Here is a 16,715-nt window from a genome sequence, read left to right on the forward strand (position 1 = left end):
CTAATACTGGCCTTTTGATCATCCCCAAATTTGATCACTCCAAAGTTGGCAGGGGCTAAACACTGGAATTCCCTCCCTAGACTTCTTCTCTTTAGAAGCTCATTATTTTAATTAAACTCTGGGCTCTCTGACCTAGTAGCTCCTGTATTGGTGCTATTTCATTGATAGTACCTTAGAACATTGGGTTGTGTTAAAAAGCTACTATATAAATATCAGATCTTATTAAAGATTAACCTTTCTAAAGACTTTCTAAATAATTCCAGTAAATTAGAAATTTCACTGCAGCTCACATTTCAACATTTTGTGAAGACACCAAAGTTGCAGGAGAGGTTAACCACTTGATTCCTAAATGGTTTGAATTTTGAATCCTTTGTTGCCTGTTGTGAGTCTCCTGTACAATAGCCCAGCACATTGTTCCTATCTGAAGAGGTGAACTGCTCTTTGGAAGTGGAGGGAGACCAAATATTACCGACTCTCCACTGTCCAGCCTCCTCCTCACCATTGGGTGCAGGATGCACAGAGATGGTTGTGGTACAATTTTAAAAACATAAGAAACACAAGGTGAAATGGGGTATTCAGCTCCTTGAACGTGCTGTAGTGCTCCATGAGATCACGACTGATCTTTCCCCACAGCATCACATTCCTGCACTAGCCACATATCCCATGTTTCCCTTAATATCCAAAAATCTATTGATTTCTACCTTGAATGTACTCAGCGACTGAGCCTCGACAGCCTTCTTGGGTAGGGAATTCCAAACCCTCTAAGTGAATGAATTTCTTCTTGTGTGACTGACTCCTTTTCATAAGAGAGTGACCCCTGGTTTCAGACACCCCAGTCAGTGGAAACATTATCCCCACATCCAACCTGTCAAACCCTCCAGAAATTTTTGTCTGTTTCAATGCAATTACATCTCATTCTTCTAAACTCTTTTGCCTCGTCTCAGGAATCAATCTGGTAAACCTTTGTTGCGTTCCCTCCATCGCAAGTATATCCTTTTGGGTAAGGAAACCAGAGCTGTAGATGATAGTGCAGGTGTGGGCTTGCTGGGATCCTGCATGGCTTCAGTAAAATGTTTCTCATCATATGTTCAAATCCTTTGGCAATAGATGGGCAACGTACTCTCTGTCTTCCTAACTCCTTGCTGACTTTCTGTGATTCATGTTCAAGGACACCTATCAATCTCTCACTGTTTTAAAAAAGTATTCCACCTTGCTTTCTTTTCTATCAAGCCTCTGACATCACATTATTCCACATTACGTCCCTTCTGTAATATCCTTGCTTATTCATTTAGCCTGTCTAAAAGCTGCCGTTTCTTTAAAAACAAAGGAAAAGGAATAGACAAATGATGGGCTATAAATTAAAGGAACGTTAGTATCAGAAAGTCAGAGTGAACAATGCCTGATGCACATATGCAAGAAATCTCCCAAGGTCCTTCTTGGTAGTTGAATGCTTTGCCATCTTTCCTCATTCTAGTAGATCTTTGGCTTAAAACTATAATTTTCCAGTGCCTAATTTAATCTGGAACTGTTCAGGAGCCATGTGTTGTTAACGAAATGAGAATTTAATCAAGTGCATGGTCATTGTAGCTGGTAGGGAACGGCATGGTCTAAATGTGGAGGGATGCATCATGTATGGAACTACACTCTGGAGCACCGGGGCAGCACCAGTTGACATGGTGGAATTTCTGCGATGGTACAAACAGGTTTAGATCCGAGGACAAACAGGATATCTAAGGGAAATTAAGTGCAAATTTATTCTGAGCATTGTATGCTGATCAGGCAGATGACATTGACACTAACTGACGCAGTTCTAAGATGAGAAACGTTTTAGGAGCTCCCCCAGTCGCGTACAATGATTACCCAGTGGGATGTTATTCCAGATTAGCTAATGGGAATGATCAAAACCAGGAAGGAGCACATCCAATTGATAAAATGCAAATTTAAAACGGAATGATCTACATGTGGAATAAACTTCCAAAATGAGTAATGTACTTTATAAACCCCATAGTCGGTTTAAGCATCTGGATACTTCACTGGGGGTTATGGTAAGCACGTGTAAAATGGCAGGATTGAACTTCACAAATGATGGCAGCAGCGAGCATGACACTGGGACAGTCATTGAAGGAAGTGCTACTCGCAGTCATTTCATTTATAAGCGTATGAGCACATCGTGCGCTTGTGATCTCTGACTGTATAGATTTAAAAAAGACATATATAAGAACATGACTAACATGAGGGGGCATAATTTTAAGGTGATTGGAGGAAGGTATGGGGGGATGTCAGAGTTAAGTTTTTTACACAGAGTGGTGGGTGCATGGAACGCACTGCCGGCAGAGATTGTGGGGGCAGATACTTTAGGGACATTTAAGAGACTCTTAGATAGCCACATGGACGATAGAGAAATGGGGGGGGGGGCTATGTGGGAGGGAAGGGTTGGATACCTCTCTGCATTGTCTTCACAGCTCGATTAGTAGCCTTCGCTCTGTTAATATCCAAGTCAACAAACTTGGATATATTACATTTGGTCCTCTAATCCAAATCATTGCTATAGATTATGATTAGTTGGGTCCCAGCACTAATCACTGCGCCACCCCACTAGTCACAAGCACCCAACGTGAACAAGACCCATTAGTGCCCACTTTCTGCAGAGAGTGGCACCAATCCTGCAAGCTCCAATTTTTGTTTAATAACTTCTTGTATAGAATTTTATTGCTGGTCTTCTAAAAATTTGAATATACAATATCAGTTGGTCTCTGCTTATCTTTAGTTTCAACCTCAAAAGAAAAGTCCAAGTGATTTATCAAACACTTTTCCCCTTTAATTAAAACCATGTTGACTTTGCCTAGTCCTATTATTTTCTAAGTGTCCTGCTACCACTTCCTTGATATTAGGTTCTAGCATTCCTTACCACATACTTCAGGCCAACTGGTCTATAGTTTCTCCTTTCTTTCTTAACTAATGGAGTTACGTTTGTTACCTTCCAGTCTGTGGGACCTATTCTAGAATCTACGGAGGATGAGAACAAAACATTGGGATGCATACCGTTGATTTAGTGGAATATTTTATTCACGACTTTAGATGAGTTTTCATTCATGGCAGCAACCATGCACTGGCTTACGCAGTTGAATCGCATTGACTGAAGTCTGTGTTCCAAGACCTGAAGGGTGATGCATGATTGAGAAACTACTGAGACAGGAAAAGCTTGGATTACTTATTATCAAATTTGAAACGGTTTTTAATAGATGTGGTGTGGTCAGGGATGTGGAATTGTACCTCTGGGTTGCACTGCTGTACCCCAATTGTACCCAAGGATGTATTACTGAGACTTTATAAGGTGTTGGTCAGATGGTATTTGGAATATTGTGAGCAATTTTGGGCCCCATATCCAAGGAAAGATGTGTTGGCCCAGAGGAGGTTCACAAAAATGATCCCGGGAATGAAAGGCTTAACGTATGAGGGGTGTTTGATGGCTCTGGGTCTGTACTCAATGGAGTTCAGAAGGATGGGGGTGGGGTGGGGTGGAATCTCACTGAAACCTATTGGATACTGAAAGGCCTGAAAAGAGTGGATGTGGAGAGGATGTTTCCATCAGTAGGAGAGTCTAGGATCTGAGAGCACAGCCTCAGAATAAAGGGACATTCCTTTTAAAACTGAGGAGATGAGGGGGAATTCCTTCAGCCAGAGGGTGGTGAATCCATGGAATTTGCTGCCATAGAGGGCTGTGGAGGCCAGATCTTTGGATGTACTTAGAGCAGAGATTGATAGGTTCTTGACTGATAAGGGCGTTAAGGGTTACAGGGAGAGAATGGGATTGAAGCAAAATCAGCCATGTTTGAATGGCAGAGCTGTAGACTGAATGGCCTAATTCTGTTCCTATATCTTATGATCTTATGGAATTGCATTTGCAGTCAGACTGTTTTCTTACTGTAGCAAAATAGCTTCTTCTGGAATGGATTAAATTTGCTGTACACAGTTCCTAGATCAGTTCTTTTCCCCATATTACCAGCTGGGTGATGGGGGCTCGGCAAACTGTGCTTGGTCTTTATTATATATAATTTTAACATATGGATTAATTCACTTCAGTGAATTTTAATTGCCGGATATCTCAAATCCTGCATGCTTCAAAAAAAACTAATGTCAGTTGAATTATTACAGAAATATATTTTAGCCTGTGAGCTTCCCCTCAGTTTGTTCTAAACTTTTAAACCTTGTATGCTGTTCAGATTTGCGAATGGGTGAAATTTATGGGGTTGGGTGTTTTACCAGTCTTAGTAGATACAGGAGAAGGCAGACGCACAACTACCAAAGAGGTTCTAAATGCCTGGTGCCATCCACAGTTGGAGTCACAGTGATAACAAAATAGCACCTCTACTTCCTCAGAAGGCTAAGGAAATTTGGCATGTCCCCTTTGACCCTCACCAATTTTTATAGATGCACCATAGAAAGCATCCTATCTGGATGCATCACGGCTTGGTACGGCAACTGCTCTGCCCAGGACCGCAAGAAACTGCAGAGAGTTGTGGACACGGCCCAGTTCACCACAAAAACCAGCCTCCCCTCCATGGACTCTGTCTACACTTCTGGCTGCCTCTGGAAAGCAACCAACATAATCGAAAACCCCTGCCACCCCAGTCATTCTCTCTTCTTCCCCCTTCTATCGGGCAGAAGATACAAAAGCTTGAAAACACACATCACCAGGCTCAAGAACGGCTTCTATCCCGCTGTTATAAGATGCTTGAATAAACCTCTTGTACGATGAAGATGAACTCTTGACCTCACAATCGACCTAATGATGGCCCTTGCACCTTATTGTCTACCTGCACCCCACTTTGTAAATGTAACACCTATATTTTGTATTCTGTTATTGCTTTGCCCTTTGTCCTACCTCAATGTACTTGTGTTTGGAATTATCTGTATGTATGGCATGCAAAACAAAGTTTTTTACTGTATCTAGGTGCAGGTGACAATAATAAACCAATTACATCAGTCTGGGCCAATAATGATTGAACACAGTATACCTCACCATCCCCTTCTAATGTGAGAGGCCTTCCCCCTATTTTAAAACAGCAACAAAAAATAAATTGTTCCTTAGTGCATGGAAGTAATTATTATGTTGGCTGAGCAACTAAGCTCTTTGTTCATGCATCATATTCACATAAATGCTTTCTTACAAGTTTGAAATACTCCTTCTGTTTCCATTTTTGGGCTGAAGTATTGATTGCCAGCTCCCTAATCTCACAATTCTGTTCCTGAGAAATGTATCTTTTCTTTAAGGACCAACAAATTTAAAGCTTTGTCATTCAAATGCAAATAATAGAAACGCTTCTTCATACAACATGTAGCAGTAGGAATCTGAAATAATTTGCTGCAAAATGCTTAAAAAAAGTGCTAGGTAAATTGGAAACTTGGTAACTTAGATTAGTAGTTTTTTTTTGTTAAGCCAGGGGCGTAGGAACTATAGAGCCAAGGCAAATATGTGGAATTAAGATGCAGTTGGAACTACTTAAGGTACAGTTTAAGTTTTACTCCTGGACCTAAGTACCGTCATTGACAGCTCCTTATAATGAGCAACTTACCTCGGTATAGAATATAGTGTGTCTGTAATTTCAATGTTTTGGAAAAAAGCTATTGCTCTTTCTCTCTCTGTAGCTCTTTTTACTGTATTGCTGGACACAAAAGGAGACTAATTAACTGCAGTATTCAGAGAACCTTCAGACCACTACTAAGTGGGCTGTTGCTAAGTGATGCTACTTAATATTAGAGGCTTCACTGAATGATGCAAACACGAGCACTCTTTTTGTTGTCCCTCACAGTGGCACACTCACTGGGTGCTGGGCTGGAGCAGCAAGTAGATGATGTCCAGAAAGAAAAGGATGTCAAATGATGTGTGGCTTGATGACGAAGTGGATCCTGATGCTGGAGAGACTACCCAGGACTTCAGAGCGAATCCCAATGAACATAACAGTCTACATGAGACTCTGGAAAAAGCTCGCGAACTCTTCCAGCTTTGTGACAAAGAGGAGAAGGGCTTCATTACCAAGAGGGACATGCAGGTAGTGTAAATGTTTTTTTGATTGGTCATACTTTCCTTTAAAGAAACCAATCCTAAAGTTAAAAACTTTTATTTTGATGGTGAAATGAGTATGAAAGTTTCTGGCTGAAGGTTAGCCATCCAGTTCACAGAGACAAGATGGTCTAATAGTGAATCCTACTTCCTGAAATCTTTGAAGGGTTGGGGAACAGTAAAGAGAATATTACATTAACAATGCTTTGTGTATTGTGTCCCAGGCATTGGTTGAGTCACCCGTGTTTCCGTGTCTGAAACTGTGTCAAGATCCCCTGTAGAAGTTTGACACAAAGTCTATACTGACACTAATAGTATGGTATTGACAGAGTGGTGCACTCTCAGAGGTCGCGTCCAAGGACGAGATGTTAAACCAACACTTCCCAGTTCATGGTAAACAACCCATGGCATAATTTTGAAGAAAGCACTGGAGTTCTTCCTGTTTCCCTGGACAAACTTAACCCTCAAACAAAACTTAACACTGCCCCTACATGACAATGTAAAGATTCCTTTAATGCCTTCAAACTGCTTGGCAAGGTCCTGATTTCATAAGGTGTAAAATATGCTGGGCTGATTGTGGGCAATGCAAATATAGTGTGGATTCTGCTTGCCTGCAATAAAATCTGAAACTGCTGGGAATACTCAGCTGGTCAGGCAGAAACAATGAAGGGTCAAGCAGTCATTGACCTGAAATGCCATCTCTGACCAGGACCAGTTCTGACTTTAGTTGTTGGTACTTCACGCCAGTTTTACGTTTCTCCTGATTTTTGTTGTCATTGGTTTTAATGGAAATGAAAATAGACAGGGCCTATTTTTCTAAAGCAAAAAAGCTTCGTTGACTTTTAATATGCCTTTTTTTAAACCAGGAAAGCTATCAGTGTACAAGAGCATGTTATGAAGTTGTGAGGTGTGATTAAAACTTAAGCAGCAATCAAAATTAGAAATGGGTTTAAAAGTGGTTGAGTCGCCTATAAACCTGTCCTGTGATCAGAATTATAACAGTTGCCTGTATTGATTACTTGAATAGAGAATATTTTATGTCAGCCACTCTTACCTGATCCTATCTAAGTGCTGTTCAGCATTAGCGTCTTGGTGTAATGAAGAAGCCATTTAAGTGCAGCACTGAGAGAGTGCTGAGTTGTTGGAGCTGCTATTTTTTAGACAAAGTGCTCAGGTGGAGGGGTTGCTTCTTCCTGAAGAGAAGTCTCCTAGTGATCTTGACCAACACCACTAAAACACCAATCTCATTGGCTGTGTATGGGACTGAATTCGCCGGCTGTCAAGCAATGAGCACCAATATAAATGCAAGTTCAGTCTTCTGTAGTATAGCCCTGAATCTCAATATCTGTTGATAAGACATTCAATTAGTTTGAGAAGGTCCCTTTAGTGGAAAATGAAAGCACTTCAGAAGATTAAAATCCTGAACCTTCCTTATAATTAATGAAGGTTATATTTTACTGCACTCTTATTCAGGACTCCAAACAAGATTACTTTATCTCAACTGTCTGGTGAGTTGACATGTATTGCAGCATCTTGCATTGCCTATGTTATTAAGCTCCATCCTAAACAGATTAAAAAAAACTGCTTTTCAAAGCTCTTATAATGAAAATGGGGGAAAAAAAAACATTGAAAGGAGCTGAAACCACTAAGTGATGTTTTTGCAATAAAATACTGATAAGCTATGATGAAATTGAAGTAAATATTAATTGCTTTATAATGGTTAGTGATTCTTGACTGCATGATGAACTCTGATATAATTTAGTTTTACATTTTATTCAGGGTTGCAGCTGCTGATGGTCTTGCATTCTGAGTGGGGGAAAGAGATGGGGAAAATCCTCCAGCATTTGTACTTCCGACGATCGTCCATGGATACCAATGGGAAAACTGAGAGTTGGTTCATTTGGTAGAAATGTGGTGAAATAGGTTGCTGTTCCTCCTATGGAGATGAGGAAAGGTAGGAAGATCTAGGCTGAGCTGTAGAAGAAAGTGATTGAAGATCATGGAGGGGGACTGAGAGATAGTGAAGTCCAGAGGACTGCTATGAACGTGGTCAGGAGTGGTTTAAGGATGGTAGGATGGTTTTCCACCTGTAACAGGAACTCAGTTTTTATCTCCTGATATGGAGAGGATTTCCAGCTTTTTCCTTTATTTCAGATTTTAGACAAATGCTGTGTTCTTCATCTCACCATTTCTGCATTGTTTTTTGCCTCTTCTGCCCCTATTTATCTCCCTCTATTTATACTTCCTTCAGATAGAACAGCTAGGATTAACTACCCACTCTAGGACAGCACCATTTGTCATCTAGATTCTCTTGATCTCTATCACGGGCATTCTCTCCATCTCTCTGCCTCTCTGTAACTTAAAACACCCTTGTTTTCTCTCTTTCCCAGTTTTGATGAAAGATCATGGACCTGAAATGTTAAGTCTGTTTCCCTCCACAGTTGCTGCCTGACTGACCTGCTGAATATCTCTGGCATTTTCCATTTTTATTTCAGATTTGTAGCTTTTTGGGTGGTGATGGTTTCAGAGGATTGAAGGTGAGGGGAGCTGAGCTGGAATCAAATCACTATGGAGACATTGGGACCCAGCGGAGAGGCTACAAGGTGAAAATGGGAGTGGAAAACCAGGGAGGAATAGAATGAATTGGGCAGGATGAGGATAAGGAGCCAGGGGAACAGTAGGCAAGGCATTGGCATATTGTCTCCATGGTAGTTTGGATGGACTTGGTGGTGGAAAGTGTAGAAAGGAGCAGAAACTCTGGTAATGGGTGAATTAATGCTGCCCATGTGATAAGTTTCAGCCACAGCACGGCATCCACATAGGTGAGCGAATCAGTAGGCTAATGCAGCAAAGGTTGATGTTTTGCTGATCTGCTTGCGGAGTCCAAGAAAGCAAGGTGGGACAGCTAAATTGGATGAGCAGTGGGTTAATGGGATGAATTATCAGAAGATTAAAGGGAGGAGGATTAGGTGATTGGGATTGTTCATAAGAAAACAGTGACGAGTGCCTTAATGAGCCCTTTCAGAGAATGTCAAGTCAGCACCAGGGTATCTATGGGCTTGGTCAAGGTGGATTTAAGCCAGCACAGTAGCTGGAGAGTGGGAAGACGCTCGTGATGGGTTGGGTTTGGGACTGCAGGGGATTGCACGGACCTCAGAACAAAGTAATGAACAGTGTGACTTGAGAAACAGGAGCTAGAGAGGAGAAGAAAGGACGATAGGATAATGGAGCAGCGTGTTGAGCAGTCAAAATATGCACACAAATGGGAAATACTGAAATATGGATTACATTGGCTTGACTAGGAGAGACGTATCCTGGGTATAAATGGAGGGTGGAATTGATAAAGTGTCTGTGATGGGTTAAAGGGATCTGCTTGGGTAATGAGCATCCAAGTCCAGAGGTAGCTGTCCTCAAGGGGCTGTCAAATGGAATCGGAAGGAGTAGAAATTCAGCTGGCAGCAGAACATCATCCTGGACTGCATCAGAGATGCCCAGTGACCTAACGTCAACAACAGTGGCTCCAGTGGGACAAGAGGCGAGTGAGGAACCGTAGGTGTAAAACCAGAGGATTGAGAGCAAGGGGTTTCCAGGAGAGGGTGAAAAGGATAAATCCCGAGGAACAAAGCGGTAAGAGGGTTGGTCCAAGGGACAATTGCAGAACCGCTGAAAGTTCACAGCACTGGGAACAGAAGCAGAATGGTGCAGTGTGGGGCCAGTGTAATCCACTGAAGGGTGACGGAAAAGGTCAGCCAAGTGAGTGAAACAGAACACAATGCTGAACCACAGGAAGCGGTGATCACTCGGCAGTGTGAGCTGCAGTTCAGAGTGTATCAGGGAAAGATCAGTGCTTGCCCAAGATCTGCCTTGTGCCATGGAACATTTAAGATGACTAATGGGTACAGTCTTGCCAGTATTGCTATAAATTCTTTGTGTATTTTTTAGAATGTGGGTATTCCTGGCAATTTATTACCCATCCCTATTTACCCTTAAGAAGATGTTAGTGAGCCACCATCTTGAACTACTGCAGTACATTTGGGAAAGATGCTATCTCAGTGCCATTGGATGGGGAGTTCTGGGATTATATCTCTGCAATGATGAAGGAACAGCAATGCATTTCCAAGTCGGGGTGGTGAGGACCACCTTCAGGCGGTGCTACTCCTATGCAGCTGCTGCCCTTGTCCAGATCTGGGGAGGTACTGTCAACGCCTTCATTTTCTTAGGCAGTCCATTGGAGTTCAGGGTGACTGGCTTCCACTCTCTGTATGTGCTGAGGGCTGATGAGGCCAATGTCTGTCTCACAGAATCAGTCATGGGTGGGGTTTAATGGGGAGGGCAGTTGAGTAATTTGTGAGATGGTGCGTTCCTTCTGCCATTTATGCTGGGTTTCTTTGTATCATGGTCAGCATTGGAAACAGGCCATTCAGCCCACAATGTCTATGCTGACCAGGGGACACCCATCCGTAATTAATCCCATCTTCCAGCACGTGTCCCATGACCTTCTCTACCTAGGTGATGTGTGCTCCTGATACCTAAACTCGGGCTTCTCAATACTGTCCTGAATGTTTCTCCTCCATTTTGAGCGATCATTGGCCACGTACTCCCACAAGTCGGTGGAGATTGTTGCACTTTTTCTATGAGAACGTCCTTGCATCTTTTCCTCTGTCCACCGGTTAACCTCGTGCCATGATAGAGCCCAGAACAGTGTCTGCTTCAGGACTCTAGTGCTGGTCATGCAAGCATGTAGCCCACTGATGGTAATTAACTGATGTAACTCTGGCCTCAATACTGGGGATGCTGGCCTGCAGGGGGGGTGGGGTGGATGCTGGCATTGTTTTGCCTATCCTGCCAGTGTATTTGGAGAATTCTGTGGAGACAGTTGGTGGCATCTCTCCAGTGCCCTGAGGTGTCTGCTGTAGATTGCCCATACCTTTGTAGCATTCAGGGGAGTGGGTGATGAGGTCGTGTGGAATTACTGCTGCCCTGTGGATCATAAACTTTGTGCTGGCTTTGACTTTTTGATCTTCAGTGTTGGAGCAGCCTAGGCAAGTAACCACAGTGCATTTTGTTGGTAGCATGTGGTGGACTCACTGTGCACCATTGGTGGAGGGAATGAATATTTAGTGTGGTGGACGGGGTGCAATCAGGCTGGTTCTTTGTTCTGGATATTATTAGGCACCATGAGTGTTGGAGCTGAACTCATCCAGGGAAAGAGTATCATTGTATCCTGCCTTTTGCCTTGTTGATAGGGGTAGGGCTTTGGTGATAGATGGTGAGTCCTACCAGATATCCAATCTCTGACCTCCTCTTGTAGCCCTGATATTTACACAGCTGGTCCATGTGTTTTTGGTCCATGTGGTTCCCAGGATGCTGATGGTGGGAGACTTGGCAATGGAAATATCTGACACAGTTGGAAATGGTCACTGCCTGGCACTTCTGTGGCATGAATGTTACCATTATCAGAGTTACCCAAACTTCCAAGCTTAAATAATGGGGTTGGACAATGGGCAAGTGATGTAGTCAATAACATTTATTCAAAGGGCAGCAGACAGGCAAGCCCTTACTACCTGTTACTGGCATCAGTTGATCAGGCTGGGCTAACACTGAGTTCCAAACTCAGGATGCCCTCTCTCATGTATTGGTCCTAGAACCATCTTGAGACTTTCATTTATACGCTATTTTTAGTTCTTTGTTCAAACATGTTTACAGGTTCTCATGCTCACAGGAGCATGGTGTTTTACCCATTCCTGGTCATACCCGATATTATCAACTTCTGTCTTTTTTTTAGCAAATTCCTAGGGAATCTCCTTCCGAGTCTGAATTGGGAGAAATGTACTTCCCTCCTAATCCACATCTTTCCTATCATGTTTAATGATTTTATAATTAATCACCTGTCAAACCAAAGCTTGGGTTGCTATTAAATATTGACAATCTTGCTGTCTCTTCTCTGTCATCTTTGCTCTTAAGATAATTCCTGATGTCCTTACCTCACTGATACATTGGATGTGGCCGGATGTATCAGTGAGGTAAGGACATCAGGACACCTCATGCCTGGATGTTGTCCCGGTATTGCTCTGTATTGGACTTCATTTGTTACGGAGTTGTGATGGGAATGAACATTGTGCAAGCATCAGCAAACATCCCCACTTCTGACATCATGATGGAAGCAAGGTCACCGATGAAACAGATGGGTGGGCACTGCCTTGAGGAATTCCTTCTGATGTCCTGGAGCTGGGATGATTGGCCTCCAACAACCACAGCCATCTTCCTTTGTCTATTGGAGTGTTTTCCCCCGATGCTCATTGACTTCAGCCTTACCTTGATTCCAGTCTCAGCTAAATGCTACCTTGATGTCAAGTGCAATTACTCTCACCTCACCTCTAGAACTCAGCTCCTTGCTGCATGCTTGGACCAAGATTGTAGTGAGTTCTGGAGATGAGTGGCTAGCAAAATCCTCGGTGGCATTAGTGAGCAGATTATTGGTGAGTAATTGCCTCTTGATAGCACAATTGAGGATACTTTCTATCATTTTGCTGATGATTACAACTAGAGCGATTGAGCAATAATGAGCAGAACTGGATTTGTCCTGCTTTTTGTGAATGTGACATACCTGGTCAATTGCCATTTTGTTAGGTAAATGTAACTGTTCTGGAGCATTTTGGTTAGAGATGTGCCTGGTTCTGGAGTGCAAGTCTTCTGTATGACGATCAATATATTTTCTGATCCCATAGTCTTTGCTGCCTTCAGTGTTCTCAGCCATATGGAGTGAATTCAATTGGCAAAAGACTGGTTTCTATGATGCTTTCATCCATTCAACACTTTGTCTGAACGTGCCACGTGCCAATGAGGCTAGAAATAGCAAGCTAATGCAGCTGAATACATGGCTAAGGAGATGGTGCCAGGAGGGAGGGCTTCATGTTTCTGGACAATTGGGCTTTGTTCCAGGGAAGGTGGGACCTGTTCTGACGGGACAGTTTGCACCTGAACTGGAGGGGGACTAAGATACTTGCAGGTTGGTTTGCTAGTGCTGCTCCGGGGGGTTTAAACTAGATTTTCAGGGGGAGGGGAACCAGAGTGTTAGAGCAGATAGTGAAGTGGAGGAGGTTAAAGGTCATGCGAGGACGGCATGTTCTGATGGAAATCAAAGGTTTGTACGTGATAGAAATGTTCTCAGGTGCATCTATTTCAATGCGAGGAGTATTGTCGGTAAGGCAGATGAGCTTTAGGGCATGGATTGGCACATGGGATTACAACATTATTGCTATTAGTGAGACTTGGATGCAGGAGGGGCAGGACTGGCAGCTTAATGTTCCGGGGTTCCGTTGTTTCAGACGTGATAGGTGGAGGGACAAAAGGGGGAGGAGTGGCATTACTAGTCAGGGAAAATATCACAGCTGTGTGTAGACAGGACAGCCCGGTGGGCTCGTCTACAGAGGCCATATGGGTGGAGCTGAGGAACGGGAAAGGTGTGACCACACTAATAGGGTTGTATTGTAGACCACCCAATAGTCAGAGAGAATTGGAGGAGCAAATCTGTAGAGAGATAGCAGACCGATGTAAGAAACAGAAAGTTGTAGTAGTAGGGGATTTTAACTTTCCACATATTGACTGGGACTCTCACACTGTAAAAGGGCTGGATGGCTTGGAGTTTGTCAAATGTGTTCAGGGAAGTTTTCTATATCAATATATAGAGGTACCAACCAGAAAGAATGCAATACTTGATCTCCTATTAGGGAACCAGACAGGTCAGGTAACAGAAGAATGTGTAGGTGAACATTTTGGGTCCAGTGACCATAATGTCATTAGTGTCAAGTTAGTTATGGAGAAGGGTAGGTCTGGTCCTCGAGTTGAGGTTCTAAATTGGAGAAAGGCCAATTTTGTGGAAATGAGGAAGGAACTAGGAAGAGTGGATTGGGATAAGTTGTTTTCTGGCAAGGATGTGTTCAGTAAATGGAAGGCCTTCAAAGGCGAAAATTTGAGAGTGCAGAGTTTGCATGTTCCTGCCAGGATTAAAGGCAAAGCTAACAGGCGTAGGGAACCTTGGTTTTCAAAGGATATCGGCGATCTGGTTAAGAAAACGAGAGAAGTGTATAGCAGGTATAGGCAACTAGGAACAAACGAGGTACTTGAAGAGTCTAGAAAATGTAAGAAAATACTAAAGAAGGAAATCAGGAAGGCAAAAAAGAAGACATGAGGTTGCTCTGGCAGATAATGTGAAGGTAAACCTGAAGGGTTTCTACAAGTATATTAAAAGGATAGTAAGGGACAAAATTGGTCCCCTAGAAGATCAGGGTGGTCAGCTAGGTGTGGAGCCTCAGGAGATGGTGGGGGAGATCTTAAACAGTTTGTTTGCATTTAGTCAGTAAACTGGCATAGTGGATATGGAAGGAAGGGAAACAAGCAGTAGTGTTATGGAACATATAGAGATTAAAGAGGAGGAGGTGCTTGCTGCCTTACAGCGAATAAATGTAGATAAATCCCCTGGGCCTGACCTGATATTTCCTTGGACCTTGAGAGAGACTAGTGTAGAAATTGCAGGGGCCCTGGCAGATATATTTAAAATGTCCTTAGCCACGGGTGTGGTGCCGGAGGACTGGAGGGTAGCTCACGTTGTTCCGTTGTTTAAAAAAGGCTCTAAAAGTAAACCAGGTAATTACAGGCCGGTGAGCCTGACATCAGTAGTAGGTAAATTATTGGAAGGTGTTCTGAGAGATAGGGTATACAGGTATTTGGACAACCAAGGACTGATTAAGGATAGTCAGCATGGCTTTGTGCGTGGTAAATAGTGTTTAACGAATCTTGTAGAGTTTTTCGAGGAGGTTACCAAGAAAGTAGATGAAGGAAAGGCTGTGGATGTTGTCTACATGGACTTTAGTAAGGCCTTTGACAACGTCCCACCTGGGAGGTTAGTTCAGAAGGTTCAGACACAAGGTATCCATGGAGAGGTTGTAAACTGGATTTGAAATTTGCTGTGTGGGAGAAGACAGAGTGGTAGTGAATAGTTGTTTATCAGACTGGAGGCCTGTGACTAGTGGTGTGCCTCAGGGATCTGTGCTGAGTCCATTGTTGTTTGTTGTCTATATCAATGATCTAGATGATAACGTGGTAAATTGGATCAGCAAGTTTGCTGATGACACTAAGGTTGGAGGCGTTGTGGACAGCAAGGAAGGCTTTCAAAGCTTGCAGAGGGATATGGACCAACTGGAAAAATGGGCCAGAAAATGGCAGATGGAATTTAATGTGGACGAGTGTGAGGTGTTGCATTTTGGAAGGACAAATCAAGGTAGGATATACACAGTAAATGGTAGGGCACTGAGGAGTGCACAGGAACAAAGGGATCTGGGAGTTCAGATACATAATTCCCTGGAAGTGGCGTCACAGGTAGACAGGGTTGTAAAGAAGGCTTTTGGCATCCTGGCATTCATAAATCAAAGTATTGAGTACAGGAGTTGGGATGTTATGGTGAAGTTGTATAAGACATTGGTGAGGCCAAATTTGGAGTATTGTGTGCAGTTCTGGTCACCTAACTATAGGAAGGATATCAGTAAGATTGAAAGAGTGCAGAGAAGAATTACTAGAATGTTGCCGGGTCTTCAGGAGTTGAGTTACAGGGAAAGATCGAACAAGTTAGGGCTTTATTCCTTGGAGTGCAGAAGAATGAGGGGAGATTTGATAGAGGTTTACAAAATTATGAGGGGTATAGACAGAGTAAATGCGAGTAGGCTCTTTCCACCTAGATTAGGTGAGATAAGTATGAGAGGACATGGCTTTAGGGTGAAAGGGGGAACATTAGGGGGAGCTTTTTCACTCAGAGTGGTGGGAGTGTGGAATGAGCTTCTATCTGACTTGGTAAATGCAGGCTCACTCTTAAGTTTTATAGGGAGGTGGCACGGTAGTGTGGCGGTTAGCGCGACGTTATTACAGCGCCAGCAATTGGGTTTCGATTCCCGTCGCTGTCTGTAAGGAGTTTGTATGTTCTCCCTGTGTCTGTGTGGGTTTCCTCCGGGTGCTCCGGTTCCTTTCCATGTTCCAAAGGCGTACGGGTAGGTTAATTTGGGTTTAAAATGGGTGGCACGGACTCATTGGGCCAGAAGGGCCTGTTACCACGCTGTAAATAAAATTAAAAAATTTTTTTTTAATAAATTGGATAAATACATGGATGGGAGAGGTCTGGAGGGTTATGGACTTGGTGCAGGTCAATGGGACTAGCGGAATAAAGTTTCGGCACAGACTAGAAGGGCCGAATAGCCTGTTTTCTGTGCTGTAGTGTTCTTTTGGTTCTATGGTTGCAAATGCTTCAGCCTTGCCTCTAGCACTTGCATACTAGGTCCTTCCTTTGCTGATGTCGAGGATGTATTTGGAGCCACCTCCACTCGCTAGCTGTGTAATTGTCCACAACCATTCTCTGTAGAACTGCAGAACTCTGATCTAATTCATTGGCTGAGCATCAGATCCACTGGAGTCCAGGCAAGATATTGCAAGCCCAATTGGTATTTCATTTATAGGTTTTATGTTTTCCAGAGGAATCGGGAATGAGAAATCTAAATATAGGGAGGCTTGGCATTGTCTTAGGCAGAGCAAGAAGGAAGGGAAATGTGACGAGGGGAACTGAGGATATTCTTGAATGAGAATTTTGCATGGTGCCAAAGATCAT

The 16,715-nt window shown here is 43.1% G+C and overlaps 1 protein-coding gene across 1 annotated transcript in view; it reads left to right on the forward strand.

Annotated features, from left to right (window-relative positions):
- The window catches only part of LOC127577998 (EF-hand calcium-binding domain-containing protein 4B-like), a 108,922-nt gene that overhangs the window by 26,326 nt on the left and 65,881 nt on the right, over positions 1–16,715 (forward strand). The window contains exon 2 of the mRNA XM_052029705.1: positions 5,814–6,053. Within this exon, the coding sequence (XP_051885665.1) occupies positions 5,853–6,053 (201 nt within the window). The 5' untranslated portion in view covers positions 5,814–5,852. The remainder of the gene's footprint in view (positions 1–5,813; positions 6,054–16,715) is intronic.

The sequence above is a fragment of the Pristis pectinata genome, chromosome 14 (assembly GCF_009764475.1).
Source record: "Pristis pectinata isolate sPriPec2 chromosome 14, sPriPec2.1.pri, whole genome shotgun sequence".
In the NCBI taxonomy this organism is placed as follows: Eukaryota; Metazoa; Chordata; class Chondrichthyes; order Rhinopristiformes; family Pristidae; genus Pristis; species Pristis pectinata.